The sequence below is a fragment of the Beta vulgaris genome, chromosome 9 (genome assembly GCF_026745355.1).
Source record: "Beta vulgaris subsp. vulgaris cultivar EL10 chromosome 9, EL10.2, whole genome shotgun sequence".
NCBI lineage: Eukaryota > Viridiplantae > Streptophyta > Magnoliopsida > Caryophyllales > Amaranthaceae > Beta > Beta vulgaris.
Genome location: NC_079210.1, coordinates 2,549,842 through 2,567,554, shown reverse-complemented (window position 1 = coordinate 2,567,554; position 17,713 = coordinate 2,549,842). Strand labels below are relative to the sequence as shown.

At 36.0% G+C, this 17,713-nt stretch overlaps 1 protein-coding gene across 3 annotated transcripts; it reads left to right on the top strand.

Moving 5' to 3' along the window:
* The first annotated feature begins 3,798 nt into the window (after positions 1–3,798).
* On the top strand, positions 3,799–15,813 carry LOC104902645 (auxin response factor 6). Of its 3 annotated transcripts, none has more exons than XM_048636744.2 (14): positions 3,799–4,482; positions 5,401–5,513; positions 6,290–6,397; positions 6,478–6,534; positions 6,624–6,782; positions 6,876–6,960; positions 7,474–7,564; positions 7,818–7,982; positions 8,063–8,185; positions 10,403–10,478; positions 10,688–10,835; positions 10,971–12,187; positions 13,980–14,164; positions 15,259–15,813. In XM_048636744.2, exons 1-14 carry the CDS (start codon positions 4,440–4,442, stop codon positions 15,461–15,463), a joined length of 2,775 nt encoding a protein of 924 aa, XP_048492701.1. In that variant the 5' UTR covers positions 3,799–4,439; the 3' UTR covers positions 15,464–15,813. The 3 variants fall into 3 exon arrangements, with proteins under 3 accessions (XP_048492701.1, XP_010688802.2, XP_010688801.2); XM_010690500.4 differs by having other exon boundaries at positions 3,800–4,482; positions 6,299–6,397; positions 13,974–14,164; XM_010690499.3 differs by having other exon boundaries at positions 3,800–4,482; positions 13,974–14,164.
* The last annotated feature ends 1,900 nt before the right edge of the window (positions 15,814–17,713 follow it).

Genomic DNA, 17,713 nt, shown 5'->3' with positions numbered 1-17,713 from the left:
TTGGTTTAGTTTCTGTCACTTAAGTCTCTCACCATTCTTTTTGTTTTTTTTTTTACTTTTCAAAGTTAAATTCTATGAATAAAATAGAAATTTTTTTGAATTTATATATGATTTCTAATATTATAATTTTTTAGTTGATTTTTGAATTAAGTATAGTACTTCATAAATTGTAAAGAAAATAGACACTTTGATTTCAAGTAAATTTTTTCATATGTTGTAGTTTGTAAGTGAACTTTTAAGTTTTTGTAAAGTTTCCTCATTTTAGTGATTTGCATAACGTAAATTGTGCAATTTTATGATTTTAGTTGACTTGTGAGTGATTATTATAATTATAATTTTGATATTTTTGTTTGAAGCCCCCTTTGATTTGTAAGTGAATTTGTAATTTAGAATGAGAAGGGGATAACATAATCTCTTCATTCGGAGACACCATAGCTCCCCCCTTCCCTTATATAATAGAGATATGTTGTACTTTAATTCTTGAATGATATTTTATATAAACCTTTTTACCTTGATAATTTATCGCTATTATATAATAGAAAAAAATACGTCCAAATATATGTAAAAGTTTCATTATATAGGAAACACTATAAAAAGTAAATAAATTTTTTCCTTGTCTAATTTCTAAATTCTGATTTCACTACAAATACACCTCTATTTTTTATCATGACCCACCATTAATTGTGAATGGTTCTTGAGAATAGTGATTTGTAAGTAAATTTTTGTAAATATTTTTGTATATATTGACGTTCTAGGTTATGAGTTTTAGTTTGTATATTAATTTTAAGTTTTAATAAAGTTTCCTGATTATTTGAGTGATTTGCGTGATTTTTATAACCTGATTTTGTCAATTGTATGGGTGATTTGTAAAGTTTCTTCTTTTGAGTGATTTGTGAGTGAGTGTTGTAAATTTATTTTCGGTATTTTGATTTTGATATTCCTTTTGTAATTTAGAAAGAGAAGAGGGGTAAAATAGGCGTTTCAAAAGAGGACACCATTGCTCCCCCCTTCCCTTATATAATAGAGATTTTCACTACTTTATGAAGACTGTGGGCCTTATTTGGTAAGTTGATGATTTATGCCTTTGAAAGGTAAGTTGGTTGTTGGATAGGTTCAACAAATAAGAAAGATTGGAATAAAAAGGAATTAATCTTGAGTAGTAAGTTGCGTGATCACTTATTTAATCCTAAGATAAAAAGGAAGTTCAGTTATGAATGTTTGATTATATACATCTGTGTTACTTGTGTGTCATAACAAGTAATAAATTATATATCACGTAGTGTAACTTGGATAGTAATAAACTTTAGACTGGTGCACGTTTGAAGTTGGACAATCAGGAGTTGGAGTACATGGTGGTAGCCAATGGCTTTTTCTGGGAGACGGATTGATCCCGTTCCTATTTTTTAAAGGTTCCCCGATATCGCAAGTCATTATGGAACACGGAGTTGCGCCCGTATTTGGTCTTCCTAGGTGAAGGCAAGTTTAGATAAGACAACTCGGTCTAATAACTATTCCATTATAGTAATAAAAAGATGGTTAAGTTTACTTCAGTAAAAGTTATCTGCAGAATGTTAGATTGTTATATTATTATTTATTAGCCCTGCTCATTATTTATTAGTATCATGTTAGGAATGTCTATGTATTATTATGTAGTAATCAGCTTTGTTGATTACATGCTTTGTTTGTGTATGTTGATCATGCTTTGCCTTATTGATCCTGTGATGACCCATTTTGGTGAGCAGATTCTTTAGAGCATTGACATCTACATGTTTGCAGATGTTGCATCATGGGGATATGGAAATGGAGAGATTGTGTAACAGATTGTTTTATCTATTACTTTAGTAGGAACATATTATATTAAGTTTGATTTGAAGTTAACTTTTATAGTGTGTTGGTTTTAAGTACTTATTATATTAAAGTATGAAGTTTAGTTATATGTTTTCTGCTGCGAAAATTCTGAGTAAGCCGATACGTTATCACACGGGGCGATAATGCTTTGGTAATTATCTATGCTTTATATTGAAAAGGTATTTTGTGAAAGAGAGAATTATCGGGGTGTTACATGCTATGGATGATTTCATCCATGATACGCCCCCTTTCCTTTCTTTATTCAGTTTTTTACTTTATTTTTTTGTTATATTGAATAAATTAGTCTCTTTTTATGAGAGTTTATCGAGCCCCACTATGGGGATTTTAGTCTCAATTGTGGAGATATGCTTCTCCCATATAAGTGTTGTGAGTCTTTTTTGTTTGTCTTTAGGTATGGAAAAGAAAATCATTGGTTGAAGTTTAAAATTATCAACATGAAGGTATTGTAAACACGAATACGATCAACATGACTCGATCAAGAATGATCTTCCCCATACTATGTTAAAATTGATAAACCTTCTCATTAATAGCTGCTTGATTCAGCAAATACAAGGGGGTTGCGGTGTATTGCTCGATCTGGTTCATTGTAGTTTCTCTGAAGACGAATTTGATTTCATCTTTTATATATATATATATATATATAATATATATATATATATATATATATATATATATATATATATTATATATATATATATATATATATGGATTAATATCAGTTTTCTCATACTTAGGAACATGTAGGTGATATGCCTCTAAAAAAGGTTCCTAATCAAATTCCTCAACTAATAATCCACAATTTTTTCCTTAAACTCCAGTCAATTCAAGAGCAATATTGTCATTTAACTACCTTATAATTTCACTAATTTGGATTTACATGATCATTCTAATGTCCTTACGTTCCTATAAAATTTCTTGGCACAATTTTAATTGGATTTACAATTATGACCCTGAAAACTTTCATGTTCCTTGTTATGTCATGGAAACATTATTAAAAGGTCAAGCTCCATTTAGTCATATTTATTGCCTTGATAAAATGTGTCCAAATGTCCCTTTATATCTAATACTGCTTGGACTTTATCAACCCTATTAGACACATTCAAAATTGAAACCTTATTTTTTAAAAAGGTAAATAGAACACACCGACACGATTCCTTTCCTAAATTCCCTAGTCTTCATAACTTCTTTAAAAGGTGGGGGAGACTAAGCTATTGTTAAATATGGATCTGGACCACAGTAGATTAACGATTCCAACTGTAAACCTGACTCTTATACCGTGTTAAATATGGGTCTGGGTCACACACATCATAAGGACATCTACTTCACAAGTCCAAGGAGTTTTCACCTTAAAATCATATGGCACTAAGGGGAGTTGCCCCTTTGTCTTATTAGGTGAATCCATCTCCCTTCTTTTATCAACATGGGACACTCACATGTGTTGTGCATTATAAATCATAACTTTAACAACTAGTGATTTAGAGATTTGTCGAATATGTATGTGCTGAAATGTCTGTTTACTAGAAATCACCATTGATCTAAGTTATGACAAACGAGTAAATTCAAAGGTGAGAACTTTCTCTAATACATCATGTTCGAAAAAGTTTGCTAGTTTTGTTATCCTAGTTGGTTTAGGATTTGGAACATGCATTTCTTATAAATAGGAGTTTATAGGGTCATCGCGAAGTATGCTTGATAAGGGCTTTGTAAAACACATTAGAGAGGTGTGTGAGACTCAAAGATGTAAGTAACGAGAATATAAGTTTGGTACACAACCGAGTACGATGGAGAGTAAAATATAAGTTGATTTACAAATTCATCCCTTGACATTCAAGAATGGTCAAGTTACTATACTCATGTGTCCTAGGGGTGGGTGTGGGGAATTGCAAATGTGCAATAGGAGTACAATCATACCAGAAATAGTGGGCTAAGCTAAATAAGCCAAGTTTAGAGTAGTATTTTTTAGAGCACTTTCCTCTTCTCATACCCTTCTTTCTCTCTACTTGCTCTTTTTTGCTACTCTATTACTGGGTTTGGCTGTCCGAAAAACTCCCAAAAGATCTAGCACAGGACTTCACTTACTTTCATAGAGCTTCAATCACTCAGCAAATGTAAAAGTTGGGCACATGTGCTACCATTTTATCTCTCTTCCAGCTAAGAGATCTACATAGAAACTTTTGGAAAAAACTACTTGAAACCCTAGTTTAGCTGAGTTTGAAGCTTGTTGTTGAGAAAATGAACTTTCTTTTGGGATTCATTTTTTACCAGTTTTAGAGCTGCTTGAGCTGGTGGAAAAGAAAAGCTCCATTCTTTTTGATATTTCAGCTGTTTATTTTTTCTTTGTGTTTTTTGGGTGGGTGGGTGCTGAAGATCTGAGGCGCATGAAGCAGAGAAGGGTGGATTTTTGCAGTGGAACTGGTTTTGGATGAGCTCTTTTCATTGCCCTTTCTGGGAAATTTAAGGTGGGTTTTGGGAGGGAGGGTGGGGGGTGGTGGAGGGAAGATTGTGGAAGTTTTTTGGGTTTTCTTTTTCCCCTTTTTTTGGGGGTGTTTTTTTGATTGATTTTCTGCAGAATGAGATTATCATCTTCTGGTTTCCCTCATCAACCTGAGGAAGGTAAGCTGATTTCTTGAACATCATTTCAATTTTTTAGAAATTTCATGACTTTTTAAGTTTTGTTATGTAGATTAAGTAATCGATGAAGAATGAAATACATGATCTGGGTACTTACTATATTTAGTAACTTCAACTAAGCCTTATTTATATGCAGAGTTGCTCAGGTTGCTTTTGCTTTGTTTGATTTGTGTTGCTGAATTAGTTTCAGTTTGAGGTGGTTTCACTTGCTATTTTTGTGCATTTGTACTATACATTGTGTGAACTGCAACGGGGAAGCAAAATTGGGGTGGGACATAATTGCTGGCAAAGAAAGGGGCTTAGCTTGTGTTTTAATTGCTAAACATGGGAGTGATTTAGGTAATACATAGTCAGTGGCCAATGTAATTGCACATTATTATTAGATTTAGTTCTTGGAGAACCTAATCATAGCTTTCGCTTTAGGTTTGTCTTCTCCGAACTGAATGAATGATTAGATTTTGTCTTCATGGCTGAGGCACAAGTAGCCAACTCTTATAGGAGTAGAAACCAGTATCTTGATCTATTAATAGAGAATGTAAAGCCTTTGTAATTGTGCAGCACTTGTTCATTTTGTCTGTTCCTTCTCTCAAGAGAGGCATAACACTTTGATGAGTTGGACTTGATCCCCATCTTTCTTAGGGATTGGTTTTTCGTCGTGTGTGTCTGTCACTGAAACACAATTCAATTTCTGTACTTTTAACAAAGCCTGCTGAGATTCTTCTTATGACATAATATCAAAAAAGCTGTCTCTTCCAAAAAAAATTCTGGGTTAGTTTCACTTCATATAGTTATTTCATAAATGGCTACTCATATGAAAGTATATCTAGCTTCTATTTGTTATGGAACAATGCTTATTTCTAGATCTTCCAATAATATTCTTTGGCTAAATTGTTTTTTCAGGTGAGAAGAAAGTTTTGAATTCAGAATTGTGGCATGCGTGTGCTGGTCCTCTTGTCTCCTTGCCCCCTGTGGGAAGCCGGGTTGTATATTTCCCACAGGGTCATAGTGAGCAGGTCAGTCCTTGTAGGATGTTCACATCCTTATATTGGCATAAGATCTGCAAAATGTTCTATGAGTGCTTGTTAGTTTAACATCTGCTATGCTTCTGGACTCTCCCTCCCCTCTTCCATTCACCTTTCCCCAGGGAAGAAGGTAGGGAGAGGGGACTCAAAAAATTTACCACCATGATCAATTTTAAAAGTGTGTTTGGATAGGGAATTTCGAGGAAAAGAGAGGGATTCATTCCTTTCTTTGAGTACAGAATGGTAGAAGAGAAGGGAATCAGAAGGATCTTTTTCTCCTTTTAATTAACCAAATCCTCCCATTGTTGGAAAATTTGGAAATATAATGCAAATTCGTACTTCCCACCTCCTCCTTTCCTTCCCCCCCCCCCCCTCCTGTCCCTCCATCATTGTTTATCCAAACAAGGTGTAAAGGAACGAGATTATAGCTTCTAAAGTGAGAAGATACTGATTCTGTAGTATTAAGGCTCTGTTTATCACCTGCTACTACTTCAAGGTCATATGACTCATATCATCTAGTTTGTTCAGTGGCTCTCTAGTTTGTCGTAATGCATGCTGGAAGTTCAATGTTCAGGTCTACGTCTATAGTATTATGTAGCATTATTTTTACCCTCCTTACAGTTGGCAAATACTGTCTTTTCTTTTTTATCATTTTGAGGGGTGGGGAGGGAGCTGGAGTTTTTGAGACTTTGAATGTATTGCAAATTTCAGTTTAGCTTTCTCAAACAATCCAGTTATAATCACATTGTCGATTTGGTCTGACAAAGTGTCTGCAGGTTGCAGCTTCAACTAATAAAGAAGTAGATGCTCATATTCCTAATTATCCTAGCTTGCCTGCACAACTTATTTGTCAGCTTCATGACGTGACCATGCATGTAAGTGCTCTTGGTTTAGGTGCACGTACTTGTGAGTGTTTGTGCTATCTGCCTTTTAAGATTCATATGTGTGATTACAGGCAGATGTCGAGACAGATGAAGTATATTCTCAGATGACCTTGCAGCCCCTGACTTTGGTATTGTATTTTGCTCTGTAACGTGTAAGATTTTCTGTTATTTTGATTTTTTACATTGATAGTTGGTAAGAGAACTGTTATTCTTGTAGCAAGAGCAAAAAGATGTCTGTCTCCTACCTGCAGAATTGGGCACTGCCAGCAAACAACCGACTAATTATTTCTGTAAAACATTAACTGCAAGTGACACTAGCACTCATGGAGGATTTTCTGTTCCTCGTAGGGCAGCGGAAAAAGTCTTTCCTCCCCTTGTAAGTTTTGTTTTAAGAGTCATCCAGTATCTTAATTATCTCTTTGCCATGTGTCCCATTCATCGATGGTAATTGCAATGTGGAACTCGACAGGATTACACCCAGCAACCTCCTGCTCAGGAATTGATTGCTAGGGATCTTCATGATAATGAATGGAAATTTAGACATATCTTTCGAGGTAAGCTTCAACTAATTGATTTCATGAATGTTTGCTGTAGCTGATAGCAGCAGGAAGCCTATACAGAAGGTTTCTTGTATCAAGAGAAAATTATGTTCAGTGAGCCTATGGAGATAGCATTGTTAGACCATTTATTTAATGAACTTCTTTTGTTACTTTTTCTTAAAGCATGGTAGATCATTTTGGTTGGCATCAAGTCTAATTAATTATTGTACCTGTGCAACAGAGTTGCGAAAAGAAATATTCCCTCTATTTCAATGTAAAAGTCATACTTACTACTTTGGGCTGCTCTGAAATAAATGTAACCTACCTTTTCTGGCATAGTGGCCCGCCAAATCTCTCCTCATCCAAAAAACAAAGATTCTCTTCTCTTTCTATCTCTCTTCTTGCTTAATAAGTGTGCCAAACCAATTGTTACATATACTTTAAAAGGAAGGGGGTATCAGAAAATTGTTTCGATAGCTAGTAATTCATGGTTTGATCTTGTCTCGCAATGTTGACTTGCTGTTGCAGGGCAGCCTAAGAGACATCTTCTTACCACTGGATGGAGCGTCTTTGTAAGTGCTAAAAGACTAGTTGCTGGGGATTCTGTCATCTTCATTTGGTAAGTGCATCTTCTTATATTCCATTGTTAGTTTATATGTGCACTTGTCCAACATCTCTCGGCTTTAGAAAGGGATGAAAAATATTCCGGTAAAGAAAATGATATATTAAGGCTCAAAAATACTTTGCACAAGTAGAGTTTGTGGTTTTCCTTGAGTAATGTGTATTCGTGAGCTGCTGCAAAAGAAAGCTTTCTACTGGATATGCAAGCTAAAATAATGTTTATATTGTTAATTTTGTGGTATCCTCATTAGGAATGAGAAGAATCAGTTACTCCTTGGCATTCGTCGTGCTAATCGTCCACAAACTGTGATGCCATCGTCAGTATTATCCAGCGATAGCATGCATATAGGTCTCCTTGCTGCAGCAGCTCACGCAGCTTCTACAAACAGTCGTTTCACAGTGTTTTTTAATCCCAGGTAAAGCATCTTGCTGAATTTTCAAGTACACCTTACAGGTAAAGAACTAAAAACTATATGCTTACGTATCGTATCTCCAGGGCTAGCCCTTCTGAATTTGTGGTTCCATTAGCAAAGTATGTTAAAGCTGTCTACCATACCCGTGTCTCTGTCGGCATGCGATTTCGGATGCTGTTTGAAACAGAAGAGTCAAGTGTTCGCAGGTATGTGCGTTTACTGGATTATTATTTCTGGTAACTGCAATGACTAACATGTTAGTGTGGAATGTCTCTTGTCATTATCTCACTTTAAGATAATTTTGTCCCACACCCCATCATTTCCAGCATGAAGAATACACCACAACCCAATTTTGGTTTTAGAATAAGCATTCACCATCGAAGCATCTTCAATTTAACAATTGACTGGGATGTTAAGAAAAACTATCTTTTGACTAAAGAGACAACCTAGTATGGACAATTAACTTGTATTTGGGGCTAATGCCTCATGCAACATGGTGTGTTGATATTGATCTTCACGTCTGTAGCAAACAAATGGTCATTTTCAGACACTCTTCGAATATATATTACAAAGAAAGCATAATTTTAAGGAGAGAACAATTATTCATTAGTGATCCTAAATTGAGACAATGACTTGATTCTTTGGGGAATAAAAGCAATTTGATATTCTTGTCTGCTACAGTGCTACTGCAGTATTCTTCTTGTTTATATGTAGATACTGTTGGATATTAGAAGTCCTTTTTATTCATTGACCATAGGTTATTGCATTATTTTTATCTTTTTAGTAAGGAACTAAATATTGAATAACTGAAACTGTTGTGAATACAATAACTGTAGCATTTCTCTCGATGCTTTCACAAAAGGCAAGGTATATAAGTGTGGTAGGGTGGGTGCAGCACTTAGTTTTATGTATCTGTATCCTTACAATGGTGTAGAGGCTTTTCTGTTCAGAACTCTGATTTAAAAGCCATGGCTCAGTGTTACTTAATTCTTGGAGTTGGGAGTTGGAATGCTTCAGTACTTAGAACAAGTACGGGAACACAATTCATTAGTTAGCCGATTCTAGTTTGTTTGCGGATTTTGTTTGGTATGGATTTAGGGAACATAAATCGTCATAGTTATTTATTCACTTGGCTACCTGATTCTATTACATACTTCCTCCGTTCTGATTTACTAACAAGGGGGGAGGCACAATAATTTAGGAGAGGAGAGAGAGAGAGAGAAAGAGGTGACCCATGTTATAGAGAGAGAATATCCAGAAAAGGTAGTGTTGCAAGTAAACTAAAACAATCTAAAATGGTAAGTATTACAAGTAGATAAGAACAGAAGAAGTAACTCTTAAGGAGAATTGACAATCATTTAGAAGGCTTGTTCACATCTTTGTATGAAGTTATAGATTCTCCTAGCTTTTAAGATGGTATGATTTCTTAAATATTTTTTATTTCTTCAGGGAGAGGGATAATTACCTAGTTTAGATAATTCTCTCTTGTGTTAAAAAGAAAAAAAAGAAAAAAGAAAAGGTAATATGAAATCTAAACCAGATACAGAAGTCAGAGCACACTAACTTGAAAAAGACGAAGCCTAGACCTTTCCTACGTGAATATGATTACAGAAGATTTTACTGTTCAAATTTCAAAAAGGAGAAGTATTACGGTATATTTGAATCTAGAGAAGAAAAGTCCATTAACAAAATTTTCTTACATGGATTTTTTCCACTTTCCAACATTACCTAACCCCTCCTATTCCCACCCTGCTTAAAGAAAACGAACAAAGCACTGCAGGTCACGATAATAGAGAATATAAGCAACCAAGCCTCACCACGCGCAAAAGACAAGGCTGTATTATGTTTTTCACCTCTAATTTTCCTCCCTGGCAAATAACAACTAACAAGGAACTAATAAATGTAAAGAAGGTAGAGAAGGAGTTGGGGACCACTTATTTATTTGCTTATTCTTTTGAAATATCTTTCTTTTTTTTCAGCAAAATATGGTGTAGGATTTCTTTTGGTGAAGAGGATAAGATTTGCAGATTTTACATTTTAACAAGGGATTCCGGAATGTTCTGAAAACTTGTCTAAATTTTGTCCACATATAGAGGAGCTCAACATGTTGGCTTCTAGTTACGGAGGCTTACTTCAACTGCTTCTCACTCTTGAATGAATAATCCTCTTCTAATGTTTTCAGATGTGTAGTAGAACCTACTTAAACCTTTTCTCTTTTCTCTCCTTGAATCTAATTTGTATTATTGATATTCTGTATGTTAGCATGCCTATATGAACAGTTTACTTGAGCTAATATCACTGTGGTGCAATGTGGCCTGCTGAGTGTTTAGTTTGCTTAACATATATTCCTTGAAATATCATTGGTCTTTCAAAGGAAAAATATGGATGTTAGTATTTACCTGACAAGAATGCTGGCTTTATAGGTACATGGGCACGATAACAGGTATTAGCGATTTGGATCCTGTTCGTTGGCCAAGCTCCCATTGGCGCTCAGTGAAGGTGTCTAGTCTTCTTAATTTCTTGGAGTAATTATTACCTTTGCAAGTAGTCTTGAAATGTGTGTATCCAAGACTCTTTGTTCTCTCATCTAGCATTGGGAGTGTTACATCAAATATCCTATGCATATCCACATAATAAACTTTCTTTTTTTGGGTATTTTCGGATCCTAGATGCAAAACTTGACTCACTGAGAACTTCTGCATGAGCAGGTTGGCTGGGATGAATCCACTGCTGGGGAAAGACAGCCTCGGGTTTCATTATGGGAAATTGAACCTTTGACTACGTTTCCGATGTATCCTTCTCCATTCCCACTTAGATTGAAGCGTCCATGGCCATCTGGGCTGCCATCCTTTCCAGGTTGGTTCATGTGTTTCAGTTTGACCAAAATCTTTTCTGTTTGATTTGTGTATCCAAAACTAATTCTTTATCTTCTTCTGCTCTTGTGCAATTTTTCTTTTCAACTTTCTTTTTCTTTGTATATCCTCGGGCTAGTTTTGAAGGATGGTGACATGGGCCTCAATTCTCCACTTATGTGGCTTCAGAGAGAGGTTGGAGATCGTTGCATGCCATCCTTAAATTTTCAAAGTTATGGGCTCACACCCTGGATGCAGCCGAGGCTGGACTCTGCAATGTTGGGCCTACAACCTGATATATTTCAAACAATGGCGTCATCTGCTTTACACGATCCACGGGGCTTGGAGAAACGTCCCAACCAATCTCTTCTCCAGTTCCAGCCAAACCAGAATGTGTCTTGCCAGCCATCATCTCTGATACAGAATCAATTGTTACAGCAAGCTCAGTCGCAGCAGACCTTGGTTCAGAGCTTTCAAGAAAACCAAACTGTGGCTCAAAATCAAGTCCACAGTCAGCTCCTGCAGCAGCAGCTGCAAAATTGCCGTTCATATAATGACCACCAGCAGCAGCAGCAGCAGCAGCACCAGCAGCAACAGCAGCAGCAGCACCAGCAGCAACAGCAACAGCAGCAGCAGCACCACCACCAGCACCAACAGCTTCCACACTTTGAGCAGCTACGAAATCAATTTTCTGATCAACAGCAAATCGCAAAGGTTATTAGCAAGACTCCTCCTTTCGGACCATCCACTCAGTCCCTGCCTACTTCATTGGAAACAATTTCTTCTCCATGCCCGCAGCAACTATTTTCGAACTCTATCATGAACTCTGTAACTGCAGCTGACATTTCTCCAATGCATAGTTTATTGAATTCATTTTCTCTGGATGGCGGATCCCGACAAGTCACTCTAACTGACTCTAACCCTTTGGTATCTTCCACTCCCTTGCTATCAAAACGAGTTGCAGTTGAACCTCAGCTTTCTAGTACTGCTCCATGTTCGCTGCCTCAAGTCGAAGATTTGGCAGGTCCACAAAGTAGGATCTCTGAACTCTCTTCTCTGTTGCCACCTTTGCCTGGTAGGGATTTTTCTATCTACCATGGTATTGGTGATCCACAGAACAATCTGTTATTTGGGGTGAACGTTCAGCAGAATGAGCTGGCAAACCTCAGAAGTCATAACAATGAGAATGACTCATTGTCCATGCAGTTTGCTTGTTCCAGTTTTCCGAGTGCTGCAGGGACTGATTTTCCACCTGCTTCTGATATAATGGCTACTAGTTGTGTAGATGAATCAGGTTTCTTGCAGTCATCAGAAAATGATGATCACGTAAACCCACCTAGTGGAACCTTTGTGAAGGTGAGGCTCTTGGTCATTGGGCTTCGTTTAAATCTTGTGTGATTAAGAACTGTTTTATACTGTAGCTTATGAATTTGATGCTTTTCTTTTTGCACTTTGATTTGATATGCCTAGACTATAGGGTGCCACTGATTGAGGTTACTACTATAACTGGGTACTAAGAAAAGGGTCTAGAGAAAGCGCTTAAGAATTATGATGTCAAAAGAGGGGGGAGAAAAGGAGTAAAGAAGGGATTTTAAGCAGAAATTCTCCTGATCCCTTTCGCAGTTACATCTATGTTATCTAATAACTTGAGGAACTTGAAAATATTTTCGGCCGTCTTAGGAATGTGTTTGAGCATAAATCCAGGAACTGCTGGTCTAAGCTTCTATCACTCTGCTAGGGGCAGCGTTGTGCTCAATAGATTATAATAAGGTACACTTGAAAATGATAATGTTGGGGTGCAGTGGGTGTGTCTGATATCTACTGAGATCCACTTCCATCAGTCATCATGCTTTTGGGAGGATTAAGAGGAAACTTTTTGGGCATCAGTTTGCTTGACTATGGCGTGGGTCTTTTGGCTATAGTAGCGGTAATTTCCTGAGCAATTTTCTGGCTGTGATGCTTCATGCAACAATTGTTTCTGCTTCTCTTTGGTGCTTGTCTATCTTTTGAAGGTTCTTGGTTTATCTTTGGCATGGGTGGCACAAAAATTTTCCATCATTTTTCAGCCTGGTTGCTTCTGATGTACCCTTTTTTCCCCCTGGAATACTATGACTTTCTCATTCTCTAATGAAAAATCATTTCGATAATAAAAGAATATTTTTTAAAAAAAAGTCATGGAGGGTGTCTATCATTCACAGATAGAGGACTGATAGATAACATAAAAAAGATGTAGGGAGAAGGAGAAACAGTTGTGGAATCCGTAAAAAGATAAGACTTATCTGCAGGTGACATTGTGAGTGTTGTGAAAGAGTAATAATAGAACCATTAATCATTTTGGGGCTTTCGATTGGATTTGACCAGATTGCAATGGGCAAATTCTGCAACATGACTTGAAGCAATGCCGGCTGGTTTGGATATGTAAACCCTGCAGTGAAATGAGACACTTCGTTTAGATGATTCAAAATCTTTTATAACATTATTCATTATATATATGAACATATGTTTATTAATAAGAGAAAAGAGTCCTATTTGGGGACATTGATAAGGCATTGGGTAATACCATGGTAAGCCAAAAAGTCTGCTGGTCTGGAGCTATACATGTATGCACACACATATTCAATGCTGTCTTTTTCTTAAAGAGGTACTTTGGAATTTGAAAATAATATATACATGTGTCTTTTTAAAGAGAGATCACTCTCACAAATCTCATTCATGCATAAGTTCTAGATTACTGTAACCATGTTGGAATGGCTAATTTGAAATTCTTTACCAACTTTTTTAGACAAAGCGAGTAGGTTTCCATTTTAATATGGTTAAATCATGTAAACTTATGTATTCAGACTAATCTTAATTCATGATAGAAATCAGGATTTTTATTGTGGTTTTGAACTGTTGGATGATTGAGACCTTCATTTCCATGACAATGGATATAAGAGAGAATTTGATCTGGTGGATGATTGAGGCCTTCATTTCCATGAAGATAAGAAAGAATTTGCAAAATTAAAGTTGAGGGGAGTATGGATTTTTCGGGTAAATCTTTGCAAGTGGAGATCTGGAAATATTTCAATTACTCTAAACATGTGTTTTCTTATAAGTAGCTGTATCATATGGAGATTGGGGATTAATAAAAGCTGTGTGGCAGGTTCAGAAATCGGGGTCCCTCGGGCGATCACTGGATATATCTAAATTTAGCAGTTATCAGGAGCTGCGCAGTGAACTTGCTCATATGTTTGGCCTAGAAGGCCAACTGGAGGACCCCCTGAGATCAGGCTGGCAGCTTGTATTTGTTGACCGTGAGAATGATGTTCTCCTGCTGGGTGATGACCCTTGGCAGTAAGTTTCTAATCTTTTAGCAATATTCCACTGTTTAAATTCTCTATTAGCTGTAATATTATTCATTCCACATTAGCAGGTTCTGTTTTGGATGTGGTTCTCTCATAAAATCCTCTATCAATTGCTGTTTTCTCAAATATCACACTTTAGAATCCTTTTGGCTCTGGCTTGATTTTTGACTGTTTTACTGGAGAATATTTCCGTTTAATAGAACTTGAGACTAAATATCACTGAGCATGTCATAAAGTGGTTTTTATATAATCAAGAAGTTAGTTGCGCAATGAGAATATAATCTTGTGTTATAGCTAAAAGTCTAGAACGTTACTTTCCTATCCTGATTGGAATAAATTTGCTATAAAATAACCCTAAGATACCTTGAAAACTAGAAAGGGTATGAGGATATCATAAAAAGTTTTTAATGAATAACTACTTATACCATTAATATGTTTCAGTATTTCCCCTATCTTGAATATTTGCTGTTGAAAGAGTGTTTTGGATTTGCAAATTTCGGAAGTGGTTGAGGTGAGGCTGCATATTTAGACTTCCACAGACCTGTGTCTGCAGGATGAAGACTGGGTGGGGGTAGTAGTTGCAACTTAACTGTGAATTGGATAATCTAGATCATTCAATTGGTCATGATTCATTATATTGCTCATTGCTGAAATAGCTGGTTGCATCTTGCATGTCATAAGTGTCGTAATGCATGTGAGTCAAGTACTAGTCAGAGAGAGCTTGTATTCGGGTTTGTAATTCTGGGATTGTCTATGATGATTGGGGCTCTTCTAGGGTCTAACAAGTTATCTTACGTCTAGAAGTTCGATTGGCTTAAGGTATCACATTAGGAGTTTGCATTTGTTATTGGGTGTTCCCAGCTAATGTTGATGTTGCTAATTCATGGCGCTATGGTGTATGTTGTCAAATAACCCCCCACCCCCCTCTCTCTCTCTCGTTATTGTGAAGTGATGGTTAGCCCATGGTTGTCTAATAATACAGTGTCATCAGCAAAAATAGCCTCTCTTGCAACTATACTGGTAACAAAAGCTCATACAATTTATTATACGCCACTGAAATTGAACATCGCAATTTTTTTTCAGGGAGTTCGTAAACAATGTGTGGTACATCAAGATCCTATCCCCTCAAGAAGTGCAGCAGATGGGAAAAGAGGGCTTAAATTTTCCAAATTCTATACCAAGGCCCAAGCACCAAAACAGCTTCAACAGCTGTGATGATTACACACTTCAGCAGGACTTGAGACATAATAGTAATGGGATGGCATCTGTAACCTCTCTTGATTACTGATGACTGATGTGCCTATTGCTGAGGACGTACGTACCTATAATGAAAAAACTACCTCTACCTCTACCTCGGATAAAAGGTGGCTTACAAGCGGATGCCTAAGTAAAATGTGTATCTTCGCCTTTAGCCCTGAACTCGCTATTTCATTCTCCAACTCAGCTTTTGTGGAATCAAATTGAATGTTTAGCAGCTAAGTTTAAGGTTATAGCATGTAAAGCAACCAGCAGAACACTGTAAATTATCCTGTGTGGTGTCCCCTGAACTGCTGTGGGGTGAATCACACAACTTCCTCTAAGTAGGGCAATATTGCAGATGTAACACTTCCATCATTATTGTATTATTATTGTAGTTAATGTTTGTGGTCTAAAGCTCGAGTGATTTTTGCAGGTGGAAATTTTTTATTATCTACCACTAGGTAATCTTAACATGTTTTCATTATTTATGTTATGCGAGTAATCTACCCAGTGGATAGATGTAGTTTTCTTCGTTGCTAGCTCATAATTTCATGGTCCTGAATCTATCCTAACAGTTATGCATACTTCAATTGCAGGTAAGACTTTTGAATGTTGAAATGTTAGTCTCATATTGTATGTGCAATTTTTGTGAAGTTGGACAAGTTTAGACAAGCAAAAACATGCGAATTTTCTGGCAATGATTGTTTTGGTAGCTTAAGAGTTTAAAGGTTGAAGCTCGCAATCACTACATGTTCTGTGAAGTTTTTAGTGAGTGTTATATGATCACATAACCAAACATTATATTTCTTCCGTTTTGTTTTAAATGCAACAAAAGAATATTTTATATCTCATACATAATACCCCTTTGTTGCATATAAAACGAAACAAACAAGTATTTCATTTCAACTTTTATGGAAGTTTTTAGTTTAAGTGTTATATGATCACATAACCAAACAATATATACTTCATTTCAACTTGTATGGGCTGTTGTAACAGTTTACCGAAATCCTTCTATAGTATGGTGCAGTATTACAAACTGGAAACTTATTTTTACAAAGACAAATAAGTCAAAAATTGGAAAGTAATACTTAATATAATCATCAAACTCTTTTAGTTTCTATGTTATAAAACTATTAGACCAAAAAACATGGGATTAATATTATGGAACTCAAACTAGAGGCATAATTAAAAGAAATAGTTCGGATTTGAGAATCTGAAGTCGAATATATTTCGACGATCCAGGTATCCGAAAATATTGATCATATATTAGACCGGATATCGGATTTTCATATAATTTTGTCCTATAGAAAGTGTCATGGTGTGCTATTGGTGAGAAAGTAGGGGCATAGAGAATTTGCATGATTTTGTCTCTTTCTTTTTTGTTGAAGGAACAATTTTAAAGAAGTCTTAATTGAACATCCTGGTAGAGGAAGACCATGCAATTGGAGTCTCTGGAACAATTTGTTTGATCCAACTCCTGCTATTTTCATCCTTGTCTCAAAGTCTCGTGTTGCTGACCATAATATTGCTCTTGCCTGCATACAATAGAAGAACAACTAAATGTACTACGTCCAATGCAAGTGTTTTAAGCAAAACATCAAAGTAGTACTACTCCCTCGGTTTTCAAATAAATGTAAATCGACTTTTGATTAAACCTTGTCCAATCCTCATTTTTATTTTTTTAGCATGTCAACTCACAACTTTATCAATTACTATCTTTAATCGTTTATAAGCATAAATCTTGAAAACATCATAAGTAGTATCATACTATATATTTTTTGCATATACTAGTCAAAAGGTTTACAGGATATGTTTTCCTATATACTACCTCTGTATTTTTTTAGTTGCATCATTTGTTTTTTCACATTTGTGGAAACGCTTCTATTTCTTATTGAATGTACGTAAAAAAATATAAAAATTACAAAGGGCTAATCCATGAAGTATATGGTTCTTACCCATCTACAATAGGTGGGTAGTTACTTAAATTGAGAATTCAGCCATGAAGTATATGGTTCGTACCTGTAACTCGATAGCATCGGCAACGCAAACTTGACCGTTGAAGAATATCGTCATCTTCTGATCCTTCTGCTTGCCTTCATTTATACTAATGTATATGTATATATAATTTTGTGCAATGCATCGTTAAATTCTTTGGAATTAAATTTGTTGATAGCCTGATACTAATAACGTAAGACCCGGTGTTACATGAGTACGAACGCAGTACAAAGAAGGAAAGGAGGAATTTGAATCTGTGACATATCGTTCACAGCATCTCAATCTTAACTACTAGGCCAAGACA